The following is a 20561-nucleotide window of genomic DNA, read 5'->3' as shown; positions in this document are numbered from 1 at the left end:
TCAAGTGGTAGAGCGCTCGCCTTGAGCTGAAGGGCTGAGGGACAGCGCCCAGGCCCAGAGTTCAAGCCCCACGACCGACAAAAAAAAAAAAAAAAGAATCCCACAGACTTTGCTGCCCCAGCTGGCTTTGAACTGTGATCCTCAGCCTCCTGAGTAGCTAGGATTACAGGTGTGAGTCATTGGCGTCCGGCTTGTGTTTCGTTTTTCAGAATATAGTGGTTTTGATCCCTGCTTGGTTGAATCTGCTGGTGTGGAACTTTTGTATGCAGGGAGCCAACTGTGATTAGATGTATACAATTCATCTTTAATGTCTGCTTAGCACTGTAACTCTTAATATCATGTAGTTAATCTCTATAGCGGATGCCGTTGATGCTTATACTTGCATACAACTTAGACTCTGAAGGCTGTTTTCTGCAACTCCGTTTGAAGAATATATTTGGCCTATACTCAAGGCTCAACTGAAAGTGTTGGCCAACTTCTTAAGACTCCAGAGAGGCCCTAAACTAATGATAGAGAGTTGGTGGATCAGTACCCTGGCTTCCTTGCCTCTGTTTGGATTGCCTAACTGTTTAACACTTTCTTCCAGTGCTACCCATGGCCTTGAGCTCCATTTCCCTACAATGTTAATTGGCTCTCATCCCTTTCCTCATCTGCCTCCCTACTACCGTACTGCTATTTTGGAAATGAATTACTTGCATTCAATGAACACTTTTTTTTTTTTTTATCTGTCGTGGGGCTTGAACTCTGGGCCTGGGCGCTGTCCCTCAGCTCTTCAGCCCAAGGCGAGCGCTCTACCACTTGAGCTACAGCGCCACTCCCATTATTTGCATTCAAATTCAGGGCATCCTGATTATTCTTAATAATTAGGGTAGACATCTATTTGAGGGTACTTTTGGCAAGCTAAAAGGTGCTATAATTCGAATGTGGTATGTATCTACCCCCAAAGATTTATGTGTTGGACTTGGACCAGACTATGGTGGTACTGGGTAGTCACTGGGGGTTGCCCTTGGAAAGATTTCTGAGGTCCCCAGAGATCTTTCTTCACCTTTTTCTTTCTTTGTACCAGTAGTAGTAGGGCTTTAACTTAACACCTAGGAGCCATCCCTTAGCTTTTTTAACTCAAGGCTGGTGCTCTTCCACAAGCTATAGCTCTACTTCTAACTCTTTGCTGATTAATTAGAGTCTCACAGACATTCCTGCCCCCACTGGATTCTAACTAGAATCCTCAGATCTCAGCCTCCTGAGTAGCTAAGATTACAGGCATGAGACACCGGTGCCTGGCTTGCTTTCTTTACTTGCTACCTATACACTTCCACAGATAATCTGATACACTGCCTACAGCCTGGCCCTCAGAATTCCCCAAGTATCTTGCATGCCTAAGCTTTTGTACCTGCTTCTCCTGCTTAGAATGTGTCCTCCCATCCTTCTTTTAATGCTTAACTAATCTTTCTAAGACTAAGCTCAGGTTCATTCTCCCCAAAATATCTTTACTGAAGTCCCTAATGTGGGTCTCTCCTACTTTCTCCCAGAGTACCTTGTAGCTACGTGTCATAGCATTTCATATACTAGATCATAATAATTTTCTTACTTATCTTGTCATCCTCCATGAGATTAGCTTCTGGGTAGGGACCATGGACATTATCCTAGGTGTAGCACAAGGTTTGGTTAATGGTAGATAAACAATTATCTGTTGAGTAAATTATAAAAAGCCCACTTGGATGAATAAATGATGATTTTGGAGTGGGCAACTTAAGAGATTTGAAAGGATAGTGAAAGAAGATAAAAGGAAATGATTCATATAGTTAAGTGGTTCATTTTGCTTAAGTGAAAGAAGGTTCTTATTTAATTTCATCAAAACTTTATTGAGCATCCAGCATGTGCTAGGCACTCTGCTAGATGCTAGTAATACAAAGATAAAGATCAAAACAAAACGAACAACAACAACAAAAAATCCACGTTCTTACTTACCCCCCCAATACAAGGCAGATTTGGCTTGAGCCTGGGAAGCCAGCCCCTGAGGGGTTCAGCACCAGGGTGTGGCATGGTCTCATCTCACCCTAACCTTCACCCCTATATCTCAAGGCTGACTTAGCAGGTACCACTTCTCCAATGTCTTAGCTACCTGAGCAGCTTCTCCTTATATACATTATGAGGAGTGATGTACCCTGTAAGGTTAGGGGATCCTTCTCATTAAGAAAGGGAAGATGCAAAGAAAGATACACTTGCTTACATGAACCCAGGAAGTATCTAGGGAACTGGCAAGCTGCTGACAAGCATGCTATTGGAGTGAGGGTAGAGGGGACAAACTAATCTTGGTGCTCTTAGGCTGGGGCAATGCACGGCTTGATAAGAAGGTGGTGGATACAAGATGACTTGAGAGTTGCTCATAAGGGAAGTAGACGTGTGGTTCAAATGATAGAGCACTGGCCTTGAGCAAAATAGCCTCACAAGAGTGCAAGGCCATGAATTTCAACCCTAGTTCAAAAACAAACAAACAAAGGCCAGGAGTTTGTGGCTCATACCTGTAATCCTAGCTACTCAGGAGGCTGAGATCTGAGGATTGTGGTTCAAAGCCAGCTAAGATAGGAAAGTCCATGAGACTCTTATTGTCAATTAACCACCAGAAAAACAGAAGTGGTGCTGTGCTTTAAAGTGGTAGAACACTAGCTTTGAGTGTAAAAGCTCAGATATAGGACTTGGGCCCCAAATTCAAGCCCAACAACCACCATGTACAACAAGAAGTTGTTTACAGGATGGTTAGAGCTGAGACTTACAAGATAAGGAGGGGTCAGGGATGCAAGGCCTCCCAGGAACAGTAGGAAGGGGAGGACAGAATACCTGGGGCTTCTTTCTCTTCCTATGTTTTAACTACCCTATCTTCTTGCCCAATAGATTATTGCCTCTCCTCCAAACTATTCCAAAGTGGTGGCCACTGTAGACTACCTAGTACCCAGCCCCTTCGTATTCAGAGGGTAGGATGATTGGGGAGTTTGCGCTGTCTGGTGGTGTGGGGTTTGAGCATCTGGGAGGAAGGCAGCTGAGGGAGTGGGGTGGGGGCAGAATGTCTCAAGGATTGGATCAGGACTGGCATTGCCTGACTGGGCAGGCAAATAAGTGTCCTCTTCTCCACACCTTTTCTCTGAAGATCAGAATCTCATGCTTCCAGTTGGAGGAAGCTCCCCAACCTTCCCAGGGATGATTGTGTGAAATGCTTTTTTCATAAGGAAGCCAAGGAGAATCGTGAGGAGTTAAAAACAGATACCACCAATATAGCTTTCTGAGAGAAGGGTGAATAGGCATGCCCTTCTTTAAGGGAATAGACATGGCCCATCTTTCCATGAACAGGGACAGGAAGAATGCCAAGCATGACCTGCAGACGTGTGTGTGTGTGTGTGTGTATGTGTGTGTGTGTGTTAGTTCTGGAGCTTGAACTCGGGGCCTGAGTACTGTCCCTGAGCCTTTTTTTTTTTCTTCCTTAAGGCTGGTACTCTACCAATTGAGCCACAGCTCCACTTTGGGGAGGAAGCCAACATGGGGAGCTTGAGTAGTTTGCTAGCACCCGGGTTCTGGGGTATATGGTATATGTCAGAACCCAGGAACTGAGCTCCCTGGGGAACTGTTCTAAGACAGGGCCTTCACATTGTCCTTAAGGACAATGGGGCACTGGGGGCAAGCAGTCTTCCTAATCTGGGCTTGCAAAATAATAATAATTAATAATAAAAGCCAAAGAAATCAAGCTTCCAGAAGGAAAGGGAGTGGAGCAGGGAGCATTAAGAGCTCCCAGGATCATTATGGGGGTTAGATTACTGATGTTAGTTTCAGAAGATCCTTTTTTTTTTGGAGGAGGAGGAGGAAGGGGGCAAGAAATTTAATAATCTATACAGTCCTAAGAGGGCACAACCTATACCCACGGAGAACAAAGCCAATAAACCCAGAGCAAACGCAACCTGGTTTCACCCCTAGATGAAAATGATGATGATGATGATGATGACGATGTTGGCAGGGTATGTCTGCGCATGCGCACACGGGTCTGTCCCCCTCCCTCCCTTAGCCCCTAGGCCCGGAGGCTCCGGGACTTCTTAACCCAGCTCCCAGGACGGGACGCGCGCGCGTGGGGCTGCGGATCACGCGTGGGGCTGCGGATCACGGGGCGCCTCGCGGGGCTCCCCGAGGCGGCTCAGGCGCTGATCTCCACCGGGCTGGCCTCGTCCTGCTCGCGGATCATGTGCACGCCGCCGGCAGTCCGCAGTGTGCGCGAGGCGCTGCGCGAGCGGCAGGGCGAGCTGGGAGCCCGCGGCGGGGACGCCGTGTGGGTGCGGCTGCTGGCCGGGGAGGGCGCCGGGGAGCGCGGGTAGCGGCGGGCGGAGCGGATGGGCAGGCCCGGAGAGCGGCCGGGCACCGGGGGCGAGACGGAATAGCCCGGAGGGCCGGGGTCTGCCGTGCTCCGGGGCTCCGGAGCGGGGTTCTCCTCGGGGTCCGGAGAATCCTGCAAGGACACGAGGTGCGGGCATCAGGGGCCCTGGTCTAGCCTGGCCTAGGAGGCTGGGGCTGCGGAGACCTCCTTGGGTGTGGCTGGACCATCTGCTTTTCCTTCTGTTTCCTGAGACATGTACTAGACTAGTAGGGTGCCTAGCAGGTAATAATAGGCGCTCAGTAACTCGTGGACAAACCTCTGAGTACTTTGTCCCTTTTGTTCACCAGTCTTGGGCAACCTGAAATCTTAAGTCATGAAATAGGAAACCAATAGAGCTGGTGTCCAAAGACTTAGATCTGGAACCTAGACCTGCTACTTACTTGTGTGCTTCATCCTGTGCAGATTGTATTTTCTAACCTGTAAAGCGGAGATGATGCTGGATGCGGGCATCTCACACCTGTAATCCTAGCTACTGAGAGGGCTGAAATCTGAGGATCGAGGTTCAAAACCAACCTCAGCAGAAGAGTCTGCAGGACCCTTACCTCCAATGAACTAATAAAAAGTCAGACGTGCTCAAGAGCACCAGCCTTGAATGAAAAAGCTAAGGGACAGCGCCCAGGCCCTGAGTTCAAGCCCCAGTACTAGCACCAAAACAAACTAACAGATAAATAGGAATGCCAGAAAGATTTCACAGGTATCCCAGCATGTGCTGGGAATTCACTGCTGGTTTGTGGGACACCCATCTCCTAGAGCTTACCTTGTCCTTCAGGATGTAGAGTGCCATGGGGTTCTTCCGCTCCTGTTCTCCACTTCGTGGGAGGGTGTCTGCTGCACAGGGGAAAAAATAGAGTGGCTGGCCCAGGTACAACTCTCTCTACCAGCCAGCAGCTCCGCCCCTTCCTTCTTGAGTAGTCAATGTGGCTGAATACTTGAAGTCCTACCTTGCCTTGTACATGTCCCTGTTCTGCAGTCTTCCAGAAGTTGGTTAAGGAAGGGCCCTGCAGAGCTGGCTTCCTTGTGGCCCATTTCTCCCCTTTCCCAGCAGCCCACTGATCTGAGTATGGATGGGTGGGTGGGTGGGTGTTGGGGAGCTTACCTTCTGATTTCAGGCGGTCATCATTCTGATCCATGTACTCCAGGGAGTTTTGCTTCTCCAGCTTCCTCTTCTTCCTGCATATCAATCCATCCCCCCACCAAGAAAAGAACTATTGAATGGGAGCAGAGGACCTGGGGAAGGGACCCAGGAAGAGCTCTGATGACCATAAAGGAGGCCTCCTCATAACAGGAAGATAGGCTGGGTATGAGGGGGGTAATAGGAGTAGTACCTGAGCTTTGGAATGGGTTACATTTAAGTTTGCATGTTGATCTGTCACTAGCTTGTGGCTATGGGCAAGTCATTTATCCAACATGAGTCTCAAGAGTCTTGATGCATAAATTGGAGGCAATCAAACTTAAGACCCCATCCCTACTGCCTGGCCCAAAGATCCTCAGCACATAAAACCATTATTTCTGGAGGCAATGGGCACAAGATACAATTCCATACATAATGAAAAGAGACATATCTTGGGAAAAGGTAAAGAGCCCTGGGAAGCAAGGCATCTGAAGAGATGAGAAAAGATCCCTGCATGGTGGCTCATGTTTGTAATCCCAGCACTTGGGAGACAGAGGGAGAAAGACTGAGAGTTGGAGGTCAGCTTGGATTACATAGTAAGAACTTGCAAGAGAGGTGGGGGGGAGAAGGGAGGGAGAAAGAGAGAGGGGGTGGGAGGAGGGAAAGAAGGAAGTGAAGGAGAGGAAAGGGGAGAGGAAGAAAAGATGGAGATTAAAAAAAGAGGGGTAAGGAGAATAATAGAGGGAAGGGGAGGAGAGAAGAGGAGAGGGGAAGGGGAGGGGAGGAGAGGATAAAGAGTCTATGATGTATGAATTCCTGCATTCAGTCCCAGGCACCTAAATAAATGATAGAGTTTAGGGCTGGAACAGACAGAAGGATTTGGGTGCATGGGTTGTGGAATTTGCCAGATTACCTAGACTTTTTGGAGGGCTTCCAGCAGGCACAGACTGTCACCAAGGTCACAAGGAGGAAGATGCCTCCTGTAGACAAGATGATGTAGAGGGAGCTTCTTCCTAAGGGGAGAGACAGACAGACAGACAGGTGGGAGAAACTTCTGGAAGGGGCAGTGGGTGTAACAAGGAGAGCTCGTGGTAGTGGAAGGCAGAGAAAAAGAGCCTCAGGTGCCATGGCTGGCAGGTGGCAGAACTGGCTCAGAGCCCAGTCCCCACCTTGTCTGTCCTCCACAAATAATCGGCCCATCTCTGCCCTCCTTCGCCCCTCAGAGTTGCTCTCTGCCCTTAGCTCCACTGGGCACCTGACTCTCGGGCAGGCGGGAAGACTCACTGTACACGGTGATCTTGACCGGCAGGCTGCGGACCTGGCTGATGGGATTCTCCACCACACAGCTGTACAGGTCATCGTCCTCCATGAGCACGCGGGTGATGGTGAGCACCTTTTGGTCCGGGGACAGGAGCATTCTGGAGTCGTTGAGGAGGGGCTTGCCATCCTTCAGCCATGTGTAGCTGGGCTTGGTGCCGTTCTCATGTGAGCAATTGAGGGTGAAGCCCTCACTGAGCTCGAGCACAGTGGTTGAAGCCACTACCACCTGCGGCCTTGAAATGGGCACTAAGCCCCAGTGGAAGAGCCAGTAAGTCATGGGCAAGAAAGTATCTCCCTCCCCCCACATCCCCGCCCCGCCACTTTTGTTTTTTGTCAGTGGTGGGGCTTGAACTCTGGGCTTGGGCACTGTCTCTCAACTCTTCAGCTCAAGGCTAGCACACTGCCAACTGAGCCACAGCACCACTGGTGCTGTTTTCGGGTGGTTAATTGGATATAAGATTCTCACAGACTTTCTTGTCTGGGCTGGCTTTGAACTGCAATTCTCAAATCGCAGCCTCCTGAGTAGCTAGGATTATAGGTGTGAGCCACAGATGCCTGGATCCCTTTCCCTTTTTTAAAAAAATTCCCTGAGCCAGGCATTGGTGTCTCATGCCTATTATCCTAGCTACTCAGGAAGCTGATATCTGAGGATTGAGGCTCAAAGCCAGCCTGGGCAAGAAAGGCCATGAGACTCTTCTCTCCAATAAACCACTCAGAAAACCAGAAGTGGTACTGTGGCTCAAGTGGTAGAGCACTCGTCTTGAGCTGAAGAGCTGAGGGATAGTGCCCAGGTTGAGTTCAAGCCCCATGACCTACAAAAAAAATAAAATAAATGAATTCCCTACATTCCAATATGCCATGAACTCAGCTTGTGGACTGAGGTAAAGACATGCCTAAAGAGTTCCTCAGTGCAGTCCCTTCCCATCGTTCATTCTTCCATTCATTCATCCGTTTACTCATTCCATTTCTCATGTCCCTACTAAGTGCAGGGAGCACAATGCTGAACAAGACAGCCTGGTATCTGCCTTGATTCTTCCTAAGTACCTTTCCAAGACCACTGGGCTTTCATGTCTCCAACCAGCTTGGAAGATACGTTAGTTAGGAGAAACCTTAGTTCTAAGTATCTGCATTCGTGTCTTGGCTCTAGCAGTTGTATAGGCTTGGACAACTGATGCCGTCTCTCTGTGCCTCAACTTACCTCATCTATAAAATAGAGAGAGTGACATTTACTTTGCCTAAATGATTGTAACTGCTAGGAGCTGACATACGCAAAACACTATAGGTAGCTTCTGGCACACAGCAAGGCCTCTGTCCATGTTGGCCGTACTCAAGCATTCCCCCCCTCCCACCCTGCCACCCGGCTCCCACAATCTAATGTCTGTGCTCAACTCCAGAGTGCCTTGTATTGGTGTTCTCTTGGGTCTAGCTAGTGTGCTGGGCAGACCCTTCCACAGTCCCAGCCACCTGTCCTGCCTCCATCCTGGTCAGAGAGTTTTACCATCGACAGTGAGGTTGATGGTCTTCTCCCCCGTGAACGTGTCATCAGTGATGGAGATCTCCACCTCATACGTTCCCTCGTCAGCCAGCTGCAGGTCACTGAGAAGCAGGGAACCATTTTCAAAGAGTCGGATACGGTCTCGATAGTCAGGCCGCAGATTGCCGATGACTTCAGTGCCAATAGACTGCACCACGGTCACGGGCTTGTCTCGCTTCAGCTGCCACTTTACCACAGGCTTGTCACTGCTGGTGCTGCTGTACTGCACGGAAAGCAGAGCTGACTTCCCCACGGTGCCATGGATCAGACGTACCGGGCTGGTGATGTTCACCCCCTCCAGGGGGGCTGCAAATAGCGTCCCATGGGGAAGAAGGTTAGGCCCAGAACCTTACCCTCATCCACCTTTAAGTCCCTTGATCTCCCAGTATCTTACCCTGTGGGTCCTTCATTCCCTCCGTCATTAACTCTCCCATGGTGGCTCTATGCTTTGGTGCCCTCACAGCCATCCCATGGCTCTCCTATTTCCTGGTTCTCTGCCTCCTCTGGCCCTTTTTCCATTGCCTTCCTCTTATAGGAGATTTAGCCTACCTTCGATGTCTTTATTCATAGAAATAAAACATCTCCTATGTGCCAGACACCTTTATCCTATGGCCTTCAGATAAATCAAAAGCAATGCAGATAGAAATCTTTGCACTCCCGAAACTTATTGCTCATTGGATAGAAAGGGAGAATTTGTCAAACTTGAACATTGGGCTGGTGGGGAGCAGAGAAAGCATGGGAAGGTAGATCCACAATGCAAGAGTGTGTTATAAGAGGGGGTCGAGAAAGGGGCAGCTTAGGGGGCTCAAGACATGGATACTTTCCATCATAGCAAGAGTATCTGATCTTTACCCCAGAAGCAAGTAGCATCTTTCTGAGCCTGCCCAGTACAAAATAGAGGAAGAATTTGGATGGATAGAATCAGAAGAGCCTTGCAAGACTTGCCTCTAGCCTACTAGCACTTGGGAGGCAGAAGGATCATGAGTTTAAGGCAAGTCTATTCTACACAGTGAGACCTTCTCTTTAAAAAAAAAAAAAAAGCCAGGCACTGGTGGCTCTCACCTGTAATCCTACCTACTCAGGGGGCTGAGATCTAAGGATTGTGGTTCAAAGCCACCTGGGCAGGAAAGTCCGTGAGACTCTTATTTCCAGTAAACCACCAGATAACTGGAAGTGGCACTGTGGCTCAAGTGGTAGAGCACTAGCATTCAGCTGAAGAGCTGAGAGACAGTGCCCAGGCCCAGAGTTCAAGTCCCACTACTGAAAAAAAAAGGCCAAAATTACCACTTACTGCACAGATTTAGGCAAGCAAATCTTTCTAAGTCCCTTTCTTCTTGTTTATAAAATAAATATATCATTATAAAATAAAGAATAGTAACAATAATAACAGCAACTACCCTTTCATAACCATAGGATTGTTAAGCACCCCAGTTACTGTTGTGTAGTGGAAAGAACACAAGTTTGAGCATCAAAGATTAGGCCTTCTGCTGGGCTGTTTGATCTATGAAAAGCCACTTACCTGTTTGGGGTCAGATTCCCCTAACTAATTTGAGTAGAGGCTATATGGCCTCATGGACTCTAGGATTTTAGGACCTTGTCCAGGGAGTCCTATTCAGAGACACATCTCATATTCTGAGGCTTCGTTGTAGATCTAGGGCCTAAATGGATGCTGTTCGTTGGTGTTACTGGTCAAATAGAGCATCCCAACCACTCAAAAGAGAGTCATCTGGAAAGGATGCTGGTAGGAATCAGGAATCAGGGCTTAGCTGAATAGACACATGCCAGGTTCTCAGTCCCTCTGTTCTCCAGTTGCTTCCTTTTACCCTCTTTGTCTCTGAATCTTCCTATCCTTTTTGTCCTTACTTCTTACTCCACTATAATGCAGTCTAGAGTTGAGGAAGCTGAGCTATGCTTTCTCATTCTTCCTCTCCTCTGTTCTAGGGAGTCTAGACCAGAACAAGAGACAATTAAAACTTTATAGTTGTTTGTGGCAGGGTGGGTCAAAGCAAATTTTATTCATTAAGCATATTCAGTCTATTTTCAGAACTGGTACTTTGTTTAGTAGTGAGCACCTCACCTTTGGAAGAAGTCAAGAAAAGACCAGTTGACTTTCCTTTCACCTCTCTGGGTCTCTTTCTTTGACCTGTAAGCCTTTTCTAACGCTAATATTCTATGACCCATTACCATCAATGTATCACAAAACTTTGAGTGGAAAAGATGGCTATAAGAATTAGGACAGGGGCTGGGAAGGTGACTCAGTGGTAGAGCGCTTGCCTTGCATGCCTGAGGCCCTGGGTTCGATTCCTCAGCACCACATAAGCAAAAAGAAAAAAGCCAGAAGTGGTGCTGTGGCTCAAGTGGTAGAGCACTAGCCTTGAACTGAAGAGCTGAGGGACAGTGCCCAGGTCCAGAGTTCAGGCCACACAACTGGACCCCACCCCACAAAAAAAGAATTAGGACAGTCTAGAAGTGAATTTTTGAGCATTTTATGTTTGTTGTTAAATGGAAGTCTTAATTTGAGGAAGGCTGAGTGGACAAAATAGTTTTCAAACATTATTATTATCTTAAGTAGTTTCACAAAGGGGTTTCAACTCAACATACCCATTTATGAGCACAAATGCACCTAGATCAGTATAACCATGTCCATCCTTCTATCTCAACCTACCTCATCAAACTTTTTTTTTTTTTTTTTTTTGGTCAGTCGTAGGGCCTGAACTCTGGGCCTGGGCGCTGTCCCTCAGCTCTTCAGCTCAAGGCTAGTGCTCTACCACTTGAGCCACAGCGCCACTTCTGGCTTTTTCTGCTTATGTGGTGCAGAGGAATTGAACCCAGGGCCTCGTGCATGCAAGGCAAGTGCTCTACCACTGAGCCACCTTCCCAGCCCCTCATCAAACTTTTTTAAGGCATTTTTATTCCTATAAAATTTTTCATCAAAATAGAAATAAATATAATGTTGGTCTAACTCACCTACCTAAGTAGAATTTGTGGAAACATAAATCATGTCCTCCAAGTAATGGGATCTACTAGGAATCCCTAGTCTGTGTACCAGGTGGAGATCCATTTGGCCATATGATCTTAAGGTTACTTGCAACTCTCTGTGATTACTTAAATGGGATTTCTAAATCAGATCTCAGGTTTGGCTTGATTTAGAAAAACAAATTCTCTAATTTCTTCAATTAAGCAAAGGAGACTTTAGTATATATGACCCGAGGTGTTCTTGAGAAAGGCCATGAAGAATATGGTAGTGATGGCATATATGAAGCATCTTCCTCCTCCTCAGGATGCAATAGGGATGTACACACCAGTTATATTTGCAGAGCCCTCCTGTGGGTTAGCCAATCTGAATAACACCCCTGCTGTGGTGTGCATTGTGGTCTGTTTAGGTATTGGAAGCCTAGTCCTCAATGTTGTAGGTTTTAAGAAGCAGTGAAACCTTTAAGAGGTAGAGGAGTTTAGCTTCACTGAAGGTGCTGAGAGCTTAAAGGAGTTTTTGTAGTTTTAAATTGATTCTCCAGAGAAAGAGTTATTTAAAAAAAAAAAGAGCCTAACCCATCTCTGCCTTCCTATTTTTCCATGAGATCTTTCTCTCTCACACACATTCCCTGAAGTCATCTGCCCTGGTGTGCTGCAGTTAGACCCCTTTCCCCCGTCACCAAAGCCCAGGGTCAAGCTGTTTGGATGGACTTTCTACCCCTAATGTTGTAAGTTAAAATAGCATCTTTTTATTATAAAGTACTCAGCTTTGAGTATTTTATTATATCAGTTGGAAACTAACACAGATCACTAGTACCAAACTTTGAGATTTCTATTTCCATATACCATGGCTGGAAGAGACAGCCTTAGCCCTAAGATGAAGCGATTCTCCCTCTCCCTTCTATAGCTCTGACCTCCCTTGAGTTTCTCTGGCTTATACTGTCGCCTATCTCATCCCATTCCAAGGTCCCAGGAGACTTTTTTTCTTTTTTTTCTTTTTCCTAGACTTTTTTTCTTTTGTGTCAGTTTTGGGCTTGAACTCAGGGCCTGAGCACTGCCCCTGAACTTTTGTGTTCACTTTACCACTTGAGCCACACCTCCATTTCTGGCATTTTTTTTTGGTAGTTCATTGGAGATAAGTCTCATGGACTTTCCTACCTAGGCTAGTTTCGAACCATAATCCTCAAATCAGCCTCTTGAGTAGCTAGGATCATAGGCATGAACCACTGGCACCCAGCTTCCCAGCACCCCTTTTAGTGATGTCTTTCCTCTCCCATTCTGTTCTTCCTATAAGGTTAGATAATTTATTTTGGATTAAAAACATTGGGGAAATTGCAGTCTATGGATTACCTCAGGCCATACTCTTGTCTAAATGGCTACTCTCCTTCCTTAAGCCTGTGAACATGGCATTCCCGGGGAGTGGAGGACATTCGTCGTGTTTATATGGGTCATACATAGTCATACACCCATGTTCACATGAAAAAATGAGCAGACTTTGCTAAGCAAAGGCTGTTTTGCAAGAACTGTAGGCAAAATCAGAATCTATATTAAATTCAGGATTCCACACTTTCAAACGACTCGGAGAACTGGAACAGGAGCCAAAGCAGGACACAGAAGTGAGGAAATGGCTCACAAATGTAGCCCAGAGTGGCAATAAAAAGAATTAGGACTATTCAACCTGGAGAAGTAATTAACATAGGCATTGTCTCTGAGATATCATTATGTAGAAAGTTTTTGTTCCCACCTAAGGCTCAATAAAAGGAAACTAACATCCCATCAAGAAGTTCCTGTGGACCTCAACAATGCTCTTTGGATTAGATCAGCCAAGGAAATTTCCAGAGTTGTGTGCTCACTCATCTTGTCCTCAAGGCTGGCACTTCTACTACTTGACTGACACTTTCAGCTGGTTGTTTTGCTGTTATTTTTGGAGATAAAGTCTTGAGGACTTCTGTGTCCAAGCTGCCTTTGAACTGTGATTCTCCAGATCTCCGCCTCCTGTGGAGCTAGGCTTATAAATGAGAGCCACTCATTCTCAAGAGAATAAACCAGTTGTGACTTGAAGGAAAGTCAGACTTCCAATGTAAGAATGTATCTGAAAAGAGCTTTGGGCTCCCTTTATAGCTTTTTCATTGAAAAACAAACCATCTAACCACTATCTACTCATATTTGCTGGGCAAATATTTCCCTTTTATCATATTCACCACAAATTTACCTTTCAAAAGTGCCAATGGGATCTGGTTTCAGTATTCTAATGCCAAGAACTGTAGCTATATCCCCTTTTACCAGAAACATTTTCTTTCTTTCTTTGTGAAGTCTTTCTCCTTAAAGAAACTCCTCCATCTCTTCATCCATCATGGACACCCTTCCTTGGGATTTCTCCAGTTACCTTCTTTGTGCGGGGACCTGACCCGCACATAACAAAGGATAGCATACAGCAATGTCTTCTAAAAGGAAAGACACATTGTTTTCTGCTTTGGCTCTTAGTTATCATTCCTAATGATACAACAGCCTCCACCCGTGACCCGTGCTGTTGCTATCTAGATGCATTACTTATCGTATAAATGTAGGGGCTATTGTGTTGTATTGTTATCCTGTTGAGGCCTAAGACGGTGAAATCATTTAAAGTACCAATCATTCAGGAATGGGAGAGAAAAACATCAGGAAACAGAAACTGTGAAGAAGGCCCTTGGAATACAGAAAGAGAAGACTCTAGAGATTTTTATATGGTCACAGATACCTAGCTGTATGAATTAAAAATAGCATGTAGACAAGATGTTTGTGAATTGAAACACTCACTGTTGTTAAGCTGTCAACTCTCCCAACTGACCTTTAATTTAATACAATACCACTGAAGACCCAGGAGGTTTCCTTTTTGATATTGGTACAAAATTAGCTCAATAGAGTAAAACAGGACATCCCAAAAAACAGAACTCTATATATGTCAGTGGGAGTACAAATCAATACAACTACTTTTTTGCAGGGGGAGGGGGCGGTCATGGGGCTTGAACTTAGGGCCTGGATGCTGTTTCTGAGCTTTTCTGCCTATAGCTAGTGCTCTACCCACTTTGAGCCACATTTACTTCCAGTTTTCTGGTGGCTAATTGGTGATAAGAGTCTCATAGACTTCGAAGCTGGCTTCAGTCCATAATCCTCAAATCTCAACCTCCTGAGTAGCTAGAATTATAGGCATGAGCCACCAGCACCCAGCTTGTTTCAATTACTTTTGAAAACAGATCATATCAAGGAAAGTTCAACATGTTGTGACTTGGATATGGTTTACTTGTGTCCTCCAAGGATTTATGTTTCTGAAGCTTGGTTCTCAACGTAGTAATTTTTAGAGGTGGTATAGAACTTTTAAAGGCTGGAGCTTAGCAGCACTGCTTAGCACATTGGAAATGTTCCCTGGCAAGGGGTAAATGTAGTTTTCCTGGGACCCTAGTTAGTTTCTAGTAATGTTTTACCTTCCGGTATCACCCTGTGATCTCTTCCTCCTCTTTTCCATCTGTGATCATGTCCTTCACAGCTTTATGGTTTGTATATGAAGTATCCTTCCAAAAGGCTGAGTTTCCAGTGTGGATCTAATTGTTGAGAGGTGATTAGATCATGAGGGTGCTAATTTCATGAATGGGCTAATTCACCAATGAGTTCATACTAAGTGGGCTATTAAGAGGTGGAGTCTGATTAGAAGAAGTAGGTCACTGTGAGATGTGTATATCTTGAAGAGTTTATCTTGCCCCATCTTCTTCCTGTCTCTCTCTCTTCCTATTATCCATGACAAGGTGTATTATCCATGACAAGGTGAGACAGTTTCTCAACCACATACTCCAACCATCATGATGTTCTGCCTCACCATGCATGGGTCCAGAAGCAATGGAGCCAACTGACAATGGAGTGAAACCTCTCTAAGCCAAAATACACCTTTCCTCCTTTAGGTTGTTTTCTCAGGTGGTTTACAATAGCAAAATCTACCAGGATCAGGCTGATACCAGCACCATACTCTTGAATCTTTAGAACCGTGAGCTAAATTAACCTCTTTATTTTATAAAGATATCAGGCCTAGAATATTTTGTCATACTAAAGAAAAATATACTAAGAGAATCTATAACTCAGCAATTCTATTCCAAGGTATATTCACAGATGAAATTTGTATATATTGTATATATTTACTAAAAGTCATATACCAGAATATTTCAACAACTCTGTTCATAAAGCCTGAGTTGAAGATTGGTTTAGAAACAACCAGAGTATCTACCAAAATGGGAGAGATAAATTGTGTTATATGGAATACCAAGCAATGAGACCAAATGACAATTATAATAACAATATACATAAACCTGGCAAACTGTTCAGCAAAGGAAGCTAGATACAAAAATGCATGCACATAATTTCATCTATAATGTTCACAGACAAGCAAAATTAATATGTATTATCAATTAGGATGCTCCTGTAATCCTCAAGAGAGGGCAGTAGTAACTGAAATACTAAGGGGCTGATTTTGAGGCACTAAATATTTGATTTCTTTATATGGGGGATTAATATTTGGGGTTACTTTTTATAGGTTCATCAAACTATGATTGCCATCCCCATCCATTGTTTCCAGGCTATATTTTGGATCTTCTGAATGTAGTTTACACTCAACTTCACAAGCTGAATGTAGTTTGCCTAACTCAACTCATACGTTCCTCCCCACCAATGATGAACTGCTGGTTCTGCCTAAACACATGAAGCTATTTCAAGCTAATGACTTTTGCCTATTTCCTCAACTGTAGTGCCCATATATACTCCTACCATTTTTCTCATCCTTTAAAATTCAATGCAAATGGAAGTGGTGCTGTGGCTCAAGTGGTAGAGTGTTAGCCTTGAGCATAAAGAGGCTCAGGGACAGTACCCAGGGCCCCAAGTTCAAGCCACAGGACCGGCAAAAATAAAATTAATTCAAATATTCCTACTACAGGAAAGCTAACCTGAGATACTACCCCCATCCCATTCTGCTCCAAGGGTAGGCAACCTTTCTCTGATTCCTATATATTATCTGTGTCTAACTCATGGTAGTTTCTGTGTTTGTTCAAATGATCTCTTCACTCTATCACGCATTCCTAGTCTCTCCGTAACCTTTGTGTGTTTATACACAGAAAATACATCTACTGTATTTAAAGTAAGATCAGTTCTCCAAGAAGTCAGTAGGGGGCGCTACAGGAGGTAGGTGTCTATGACATGGAATGAATTACAGCTAGGTTAGTGTTCCTACCCTAAACCAGGAGGCTTGTTATCTTCCAGCTATCCCATCTCCCATGCAGTTTACACTCAGAAAAGCAGAGGAGGGGTTTAGGGAGGTGCAAAATCGAGATTTTTCCCTCCCTCTCCCTCCTAGCCCCATCATAATCCTTTGGGAAGAATGCTGGACTGGCCCACGCCAACAAGTCATCCCATAAGACGTGGCATAGTGCCCTCCATCTAATGTACTGAATGCCGTGGGAGCTCCTTTTGGGGGACGGGGCCCGAGGTGGTGGTGGGGGGGGGGGGGGAGGGGGCAGGAGACTCATGGAATGAAGAGATACATTCAACACCAATGCTTGAATTGTTGCTTCCCACAGCCTGAGCTCTCTCCCCTCCTCCCACCCCAAAGGCATTCTGGCCTTCAAATCTTCCCCTCCCTCTCCCTTGAAAGTCCTTTCTCCAGATCCTTTCTTACCCTTTGAGTCTCCTACCTGGCTGGATCAGAAGCAGGTAGACCAAAGGAGTGAGGTGCAGGGCCCTGGAAGCTCTGGACAGGGCTCCCCTTTCTCTCTTCATTTTGGGTGGCGTTCTCCAGCTCTGCTGCAGACAATTAGCATGATTTCTCCACTCTGGGCACGTCCCTTTGTACCACTCGGAGTTTCTCTGCCCGAACACAGCTCTGCCAACTTCCCTCTGAATACACAGAGCTCTGTGTATTGCTGGGCTTGTGCTTTCCCCTCACTCAGACCTGGCATTTTCTAGTATCCAAGCCCTGCATCCCCAGTTGGGATGCGATTCTGCTTAAGAGATCATCTCCATTGTAGGTTCCATTGTGAGGGGTTGCTGGTGGGGGTGGGGGGGTTCTTCGCTTGTCTGAGCTGAGACCCACTCCCAGAGCAGATGACAATCTGGTCTCAGTGAAGGCACAGCACAGGGACACACTGAAGGAGACCTTCTGTCTCAACCCACCCTGTCTCCACTTCATACTCCTTGTTCCTGAGAAGGAAGGTTCCTGCCAATAAGCTCTGGAAAGAGAGAGAGAAAGGAACTTTTGTAAAGCTAGGAAATGAGGAACTCCACAGAATTTCCATGGAATTTCTAAAGAAATGGGAAAACTCCTGTTTTACCTCACAGGAAGAAGATTGGAAGATAGCTCAAGTTCTGTTGTTTTCATACCTTTCCTCACCCTGGCTGGCATTCTCCTGTCATAGAATCACGTAGATGCTGGGTACATGCTCTGTTCACTCCCCTGCCTTCAGCCACTATTCGAGAACATGTCAGAGCAAAGATTAAGGTAAGGTCACCAGCCAGTATCCCAGCACAACAGTCTAGTCGTGGCATCCTGTCTCAAGGCTGTACACCTAAGCTCTACCCCGATGCAGCTTGTGACCATATCTCCTCATGGTGGCTGCTAGTAGGCATTCTTAGAAACTGAGTGGTACTGGGATGGCTCACTACGTCTCTTTGAGCCTCTGATTTCACATCTGTAAAATGGGGAGAACAATAGCCTCTTTGGAAGAATTGTTGGAAGGATTGGTATAAATATGGCACATGAGAATGACTAGCACATTTTTTGTTAGTGAGATGATACTTAATGCTGAGTGTAACAGTACCTCCTGGGATCCCAGCACTCAAGAAGCTGAGGTATAGGATAATCAGGAGTTCAAGGCTGGCCTGAACTACCTGGGGAGACCCTGTCTCTAAAAAAACAAGCAAGCAAGCAAACCAACAGAAATGATATTTAAACCATGTCATTAAAAGTGCCTTTTCTTCTTTCGTTTTTTATTCCTACAGGGATATTTTATTTAGTGAGACTAGAGTTCACAACTCTACTCTCCCTGATCTGATATAAATGCACCAATGATCTTACCGCTTCCTCTTTTTTTTCATATTGAACCAAGCTGTTTTAGAACTGAAGCTTCATTCATCTGAAAATACAGAAAGATAATATAGAGGAAGAAGAACTGGGAAGCATTGGTGTTGAACTTCACAGAGGAACTCCAAAAGATATTTAAAAACCCACTTTTTCTCTCTTTTTTGGAAGGGGGGTGGTACTAGGATTTGAACTCATGCTCCATGCTTGCTAAGCAAGCACTCTACCTATTGAGTCATGACCCCAGCCTTTTCCTCCTTTTGTAGCTCGGTACCTATGACTTTTCCCTACGCAATGTAAAGCACCTGTTTTTCTCTAAAAAGCTCTTGTTCCCGCAGGTTTGCAAAAGAGAAGACAAATTCAGCACTCAGCTTTTGACATTTAGAAATTCACATGGAGTTAGTAGCAAAATAAAAAGCTTAAAAGTCAGTAGCAAAATAAAAGGCTTAAAAGTCAGTCTTTGCAAAGAACAAAAGGATATTCTAATTTCTTTCCATCCATCCCTTTTACATATCTCTTTGGCAGGTGGTGGACCAAATCACAGAGTTCTTCTATGGTATAAATAAATAGGCCATTTTGCCTGTGATAGCTTGGCCTTGAGGCTTATTGGATGGGAGGTAGAGGAGCATATGAAGTTCAGGAAATAGCCTGAAATCTGCTGCTGCCGCCTCCGCCTCCTCCTCCTCCTCCATCACCACCTCCTTCACCTCCTCTTCCTCCTCCTCCTTCTCTTTCTTTTTGCATGAAGAACTGTGGAAAATAAAATGTGTGAGAGAGAAAGCAAAGAGGCATCTAAATCCTTAACAGAGGGATGAGACTAAGGCTACTCTACTTGCACAGAATTTGCAAGTACTACAAAGTGCCTACAAGCCCTTGGGAGATTGAGAGGTGCTGGGAGGGTAAAGATCAGACAGAAACCGGGTGCTGGTGGCTCACATCTATAATCCTAGCTACTCAGGATGCTGTCTGGGCAGAAAAGTCTATGAGACTCTTATCTCCAATTCACCACCAGAAAACCAAAAGTGGTGCTGTGGCTCAAAGTGGTAGAGCACTAGCCTTGCATAGAAGAGCTCAGGGACAGTGCCCAGGCCCTAAGTTCAAACCCCAAGACTGACCAAAAAAAATGTACAGGCAGAAAGCAGAAGGTAGAGAAAAGAGGCCAGAGTGTATAGGGACTTTGATATCTCTTCACCAAGGGGTGATAACTATGGGCCTAGCAAGGCTGTATTGGGAGCCAGCATGTAACTCATTAGACCTGGGAGCACCGTAGTAGGATTCTGAGAATATAAAATGAGTCCACTTCATTCTCTACCCCTGTTGCAACAAGGTCACCTTAGCTAGCCCACCTATCCTTGCCCCACCCATTCTCAGAGAGGAGCTGGGGTTAGGGGAGGAAATGGAAAATCTTGCTTTGCACAATTGTCAAGTTGCCCAAGCATGGACCTAGTTACCTGAAGAAATAGTTAATGTGGTTACACTAAAGTGTGCATAACAGTAACCTGAAGGTTAGATGCTCATGTGAAGGCCACAGCAACTGCAAAGACATAAGGGCACTACTTGGTATATCTGAATGTATAACATGCAAATTTGCAATCCTGGCTGAGAGGAGCAGACCTGGAGAAGCTTAAAATTGACAGTTTACATGTCTTTCTCTCCTAATAGACAGAGAACTTCTCCACCCTGCACCCTCTGGGTACTGGGAATTGAACTCAGGGTTTCACCACTTCCTAGGCAAGCACTCTGACATTTGGACTATGACCTCAGCGCTTTGGCTAACTTACTAGGCTCTCACTAATTTTGCCCATGTCAGCTTTGGATTTCAATCCTTCTGCCTCTGCCTTCTGCATTGCTGGAATTACAGCCATGCCTCACCATTCCCAGTCCAAGAGGACTCTTTAATTTAAGGCCTGTTTGTGTCCATTGTCCTGGCTTCCCTTTGTGCTGTCCTTCCACGAATGCTTTGGAGGTTCTTGCTGGGTGTGTTTGTCTAATTTACCTAATTGTTGATATGGCTAATTGTTTTTGTTGTTGTTGTTAATGTTACCTTTCTTTTTTTTAAATCTCAAATATATGTCCATACTTGTTAATCTCCATGTCCATCCAATTCTTTTTTTTGTGT

At 45.5% G+C, this 20561-nt stretch overlaps 1 protein-coding gene across 2 annotated transcripts; it reads right to left on the bottom strand.

Moving 5' to 3' along the window:
• Positions 1-4008: 4008 nt before the first annotated feature.
• On the bottom strand, positions 4009-17210 carry Hepacam (hepatic and glial cell adhesion molecule). Of its 2 annotated transcripts, none has more exons than XM_013009639.1 (7): positions 17061-17183; positions 8344-8685; positions 6810-7091; positions 6445-6538; positions 5511-5584; positions 5172-5242; positions 4009-4486 (listed from the first exon to the last, which is right to left on the bottom strand). In XM_013009639.1, the coding sequence occupies exons 1-7, from the start codon at positions 17143-17145 to the stop codon at positions 4178-4180; spliced, it is 1257 nt and encodes a 418-aa protein (XP_012865093.1). In that variant the 5' UTR covers positions 17146-17183; the 3' UTR covers positions 4009-4177. The 2 variants fall into 2 exon arrangements, with proteins under 2 accessions (XP_012865093.1, XP_012865092.1); XM_013009638.1 differs by having other exon boundaries at positions 4137-4486; positions 6439-6538; positions 17061-17210.
• Between the last annotated feature and the right edge of the window lie 3351 nt (positions 17211-20561).

The sequence above is a fragment of the Dipodomys ordii genome, unplaced genomic scaffold (genome assembly GCF_000151885.1).
Source record: "Dipodomys ordii isolate 6190 unplaced genomic scaffold, Dord_2.0 Scaffold10, whole genome shotgun sequence".
Classification (NCBI taxonomy): Eukaryota; Metazoa; Chordata; class Mammalia; order Rodentia; family Heteromyidae; genus Dipodomys; species Dipodomys ordii.
The sequence above is the reverse complement of the archived record's forward strand: the minus strand, read 5'-3'. Positions and strand labels throughout refer to the sequence as shown.

What these genes read in the sequence shown, in the direction of transcription:
- Hepacam (XM_013009638.1), bottom strand. Translation starts at nt 17,145, where the DNA reads ATGAAGAGAGAAAGGGGAGCCCTGTCCAGAGCTTCCAGGGCCCTGCAC. An exon ending in GGTCAAGATCACCGTGTACA is followed by an intron (nt 6,539 to 6,809) that starts GTGAGTCTTCCC and finishes CTCTCCCCTTAG; the next exon opens with GAAGAAGCTCCCTCTACATC. An exon ending in TCTACATCCTGAAGGACAAG is followed by an intron (nt 4,487 to 5,171) that starts GTAAGCTCTAGG and finishes GTGTCCTTGCAG; the next exon opens with GATTCTCCGGACCCCGAGGA.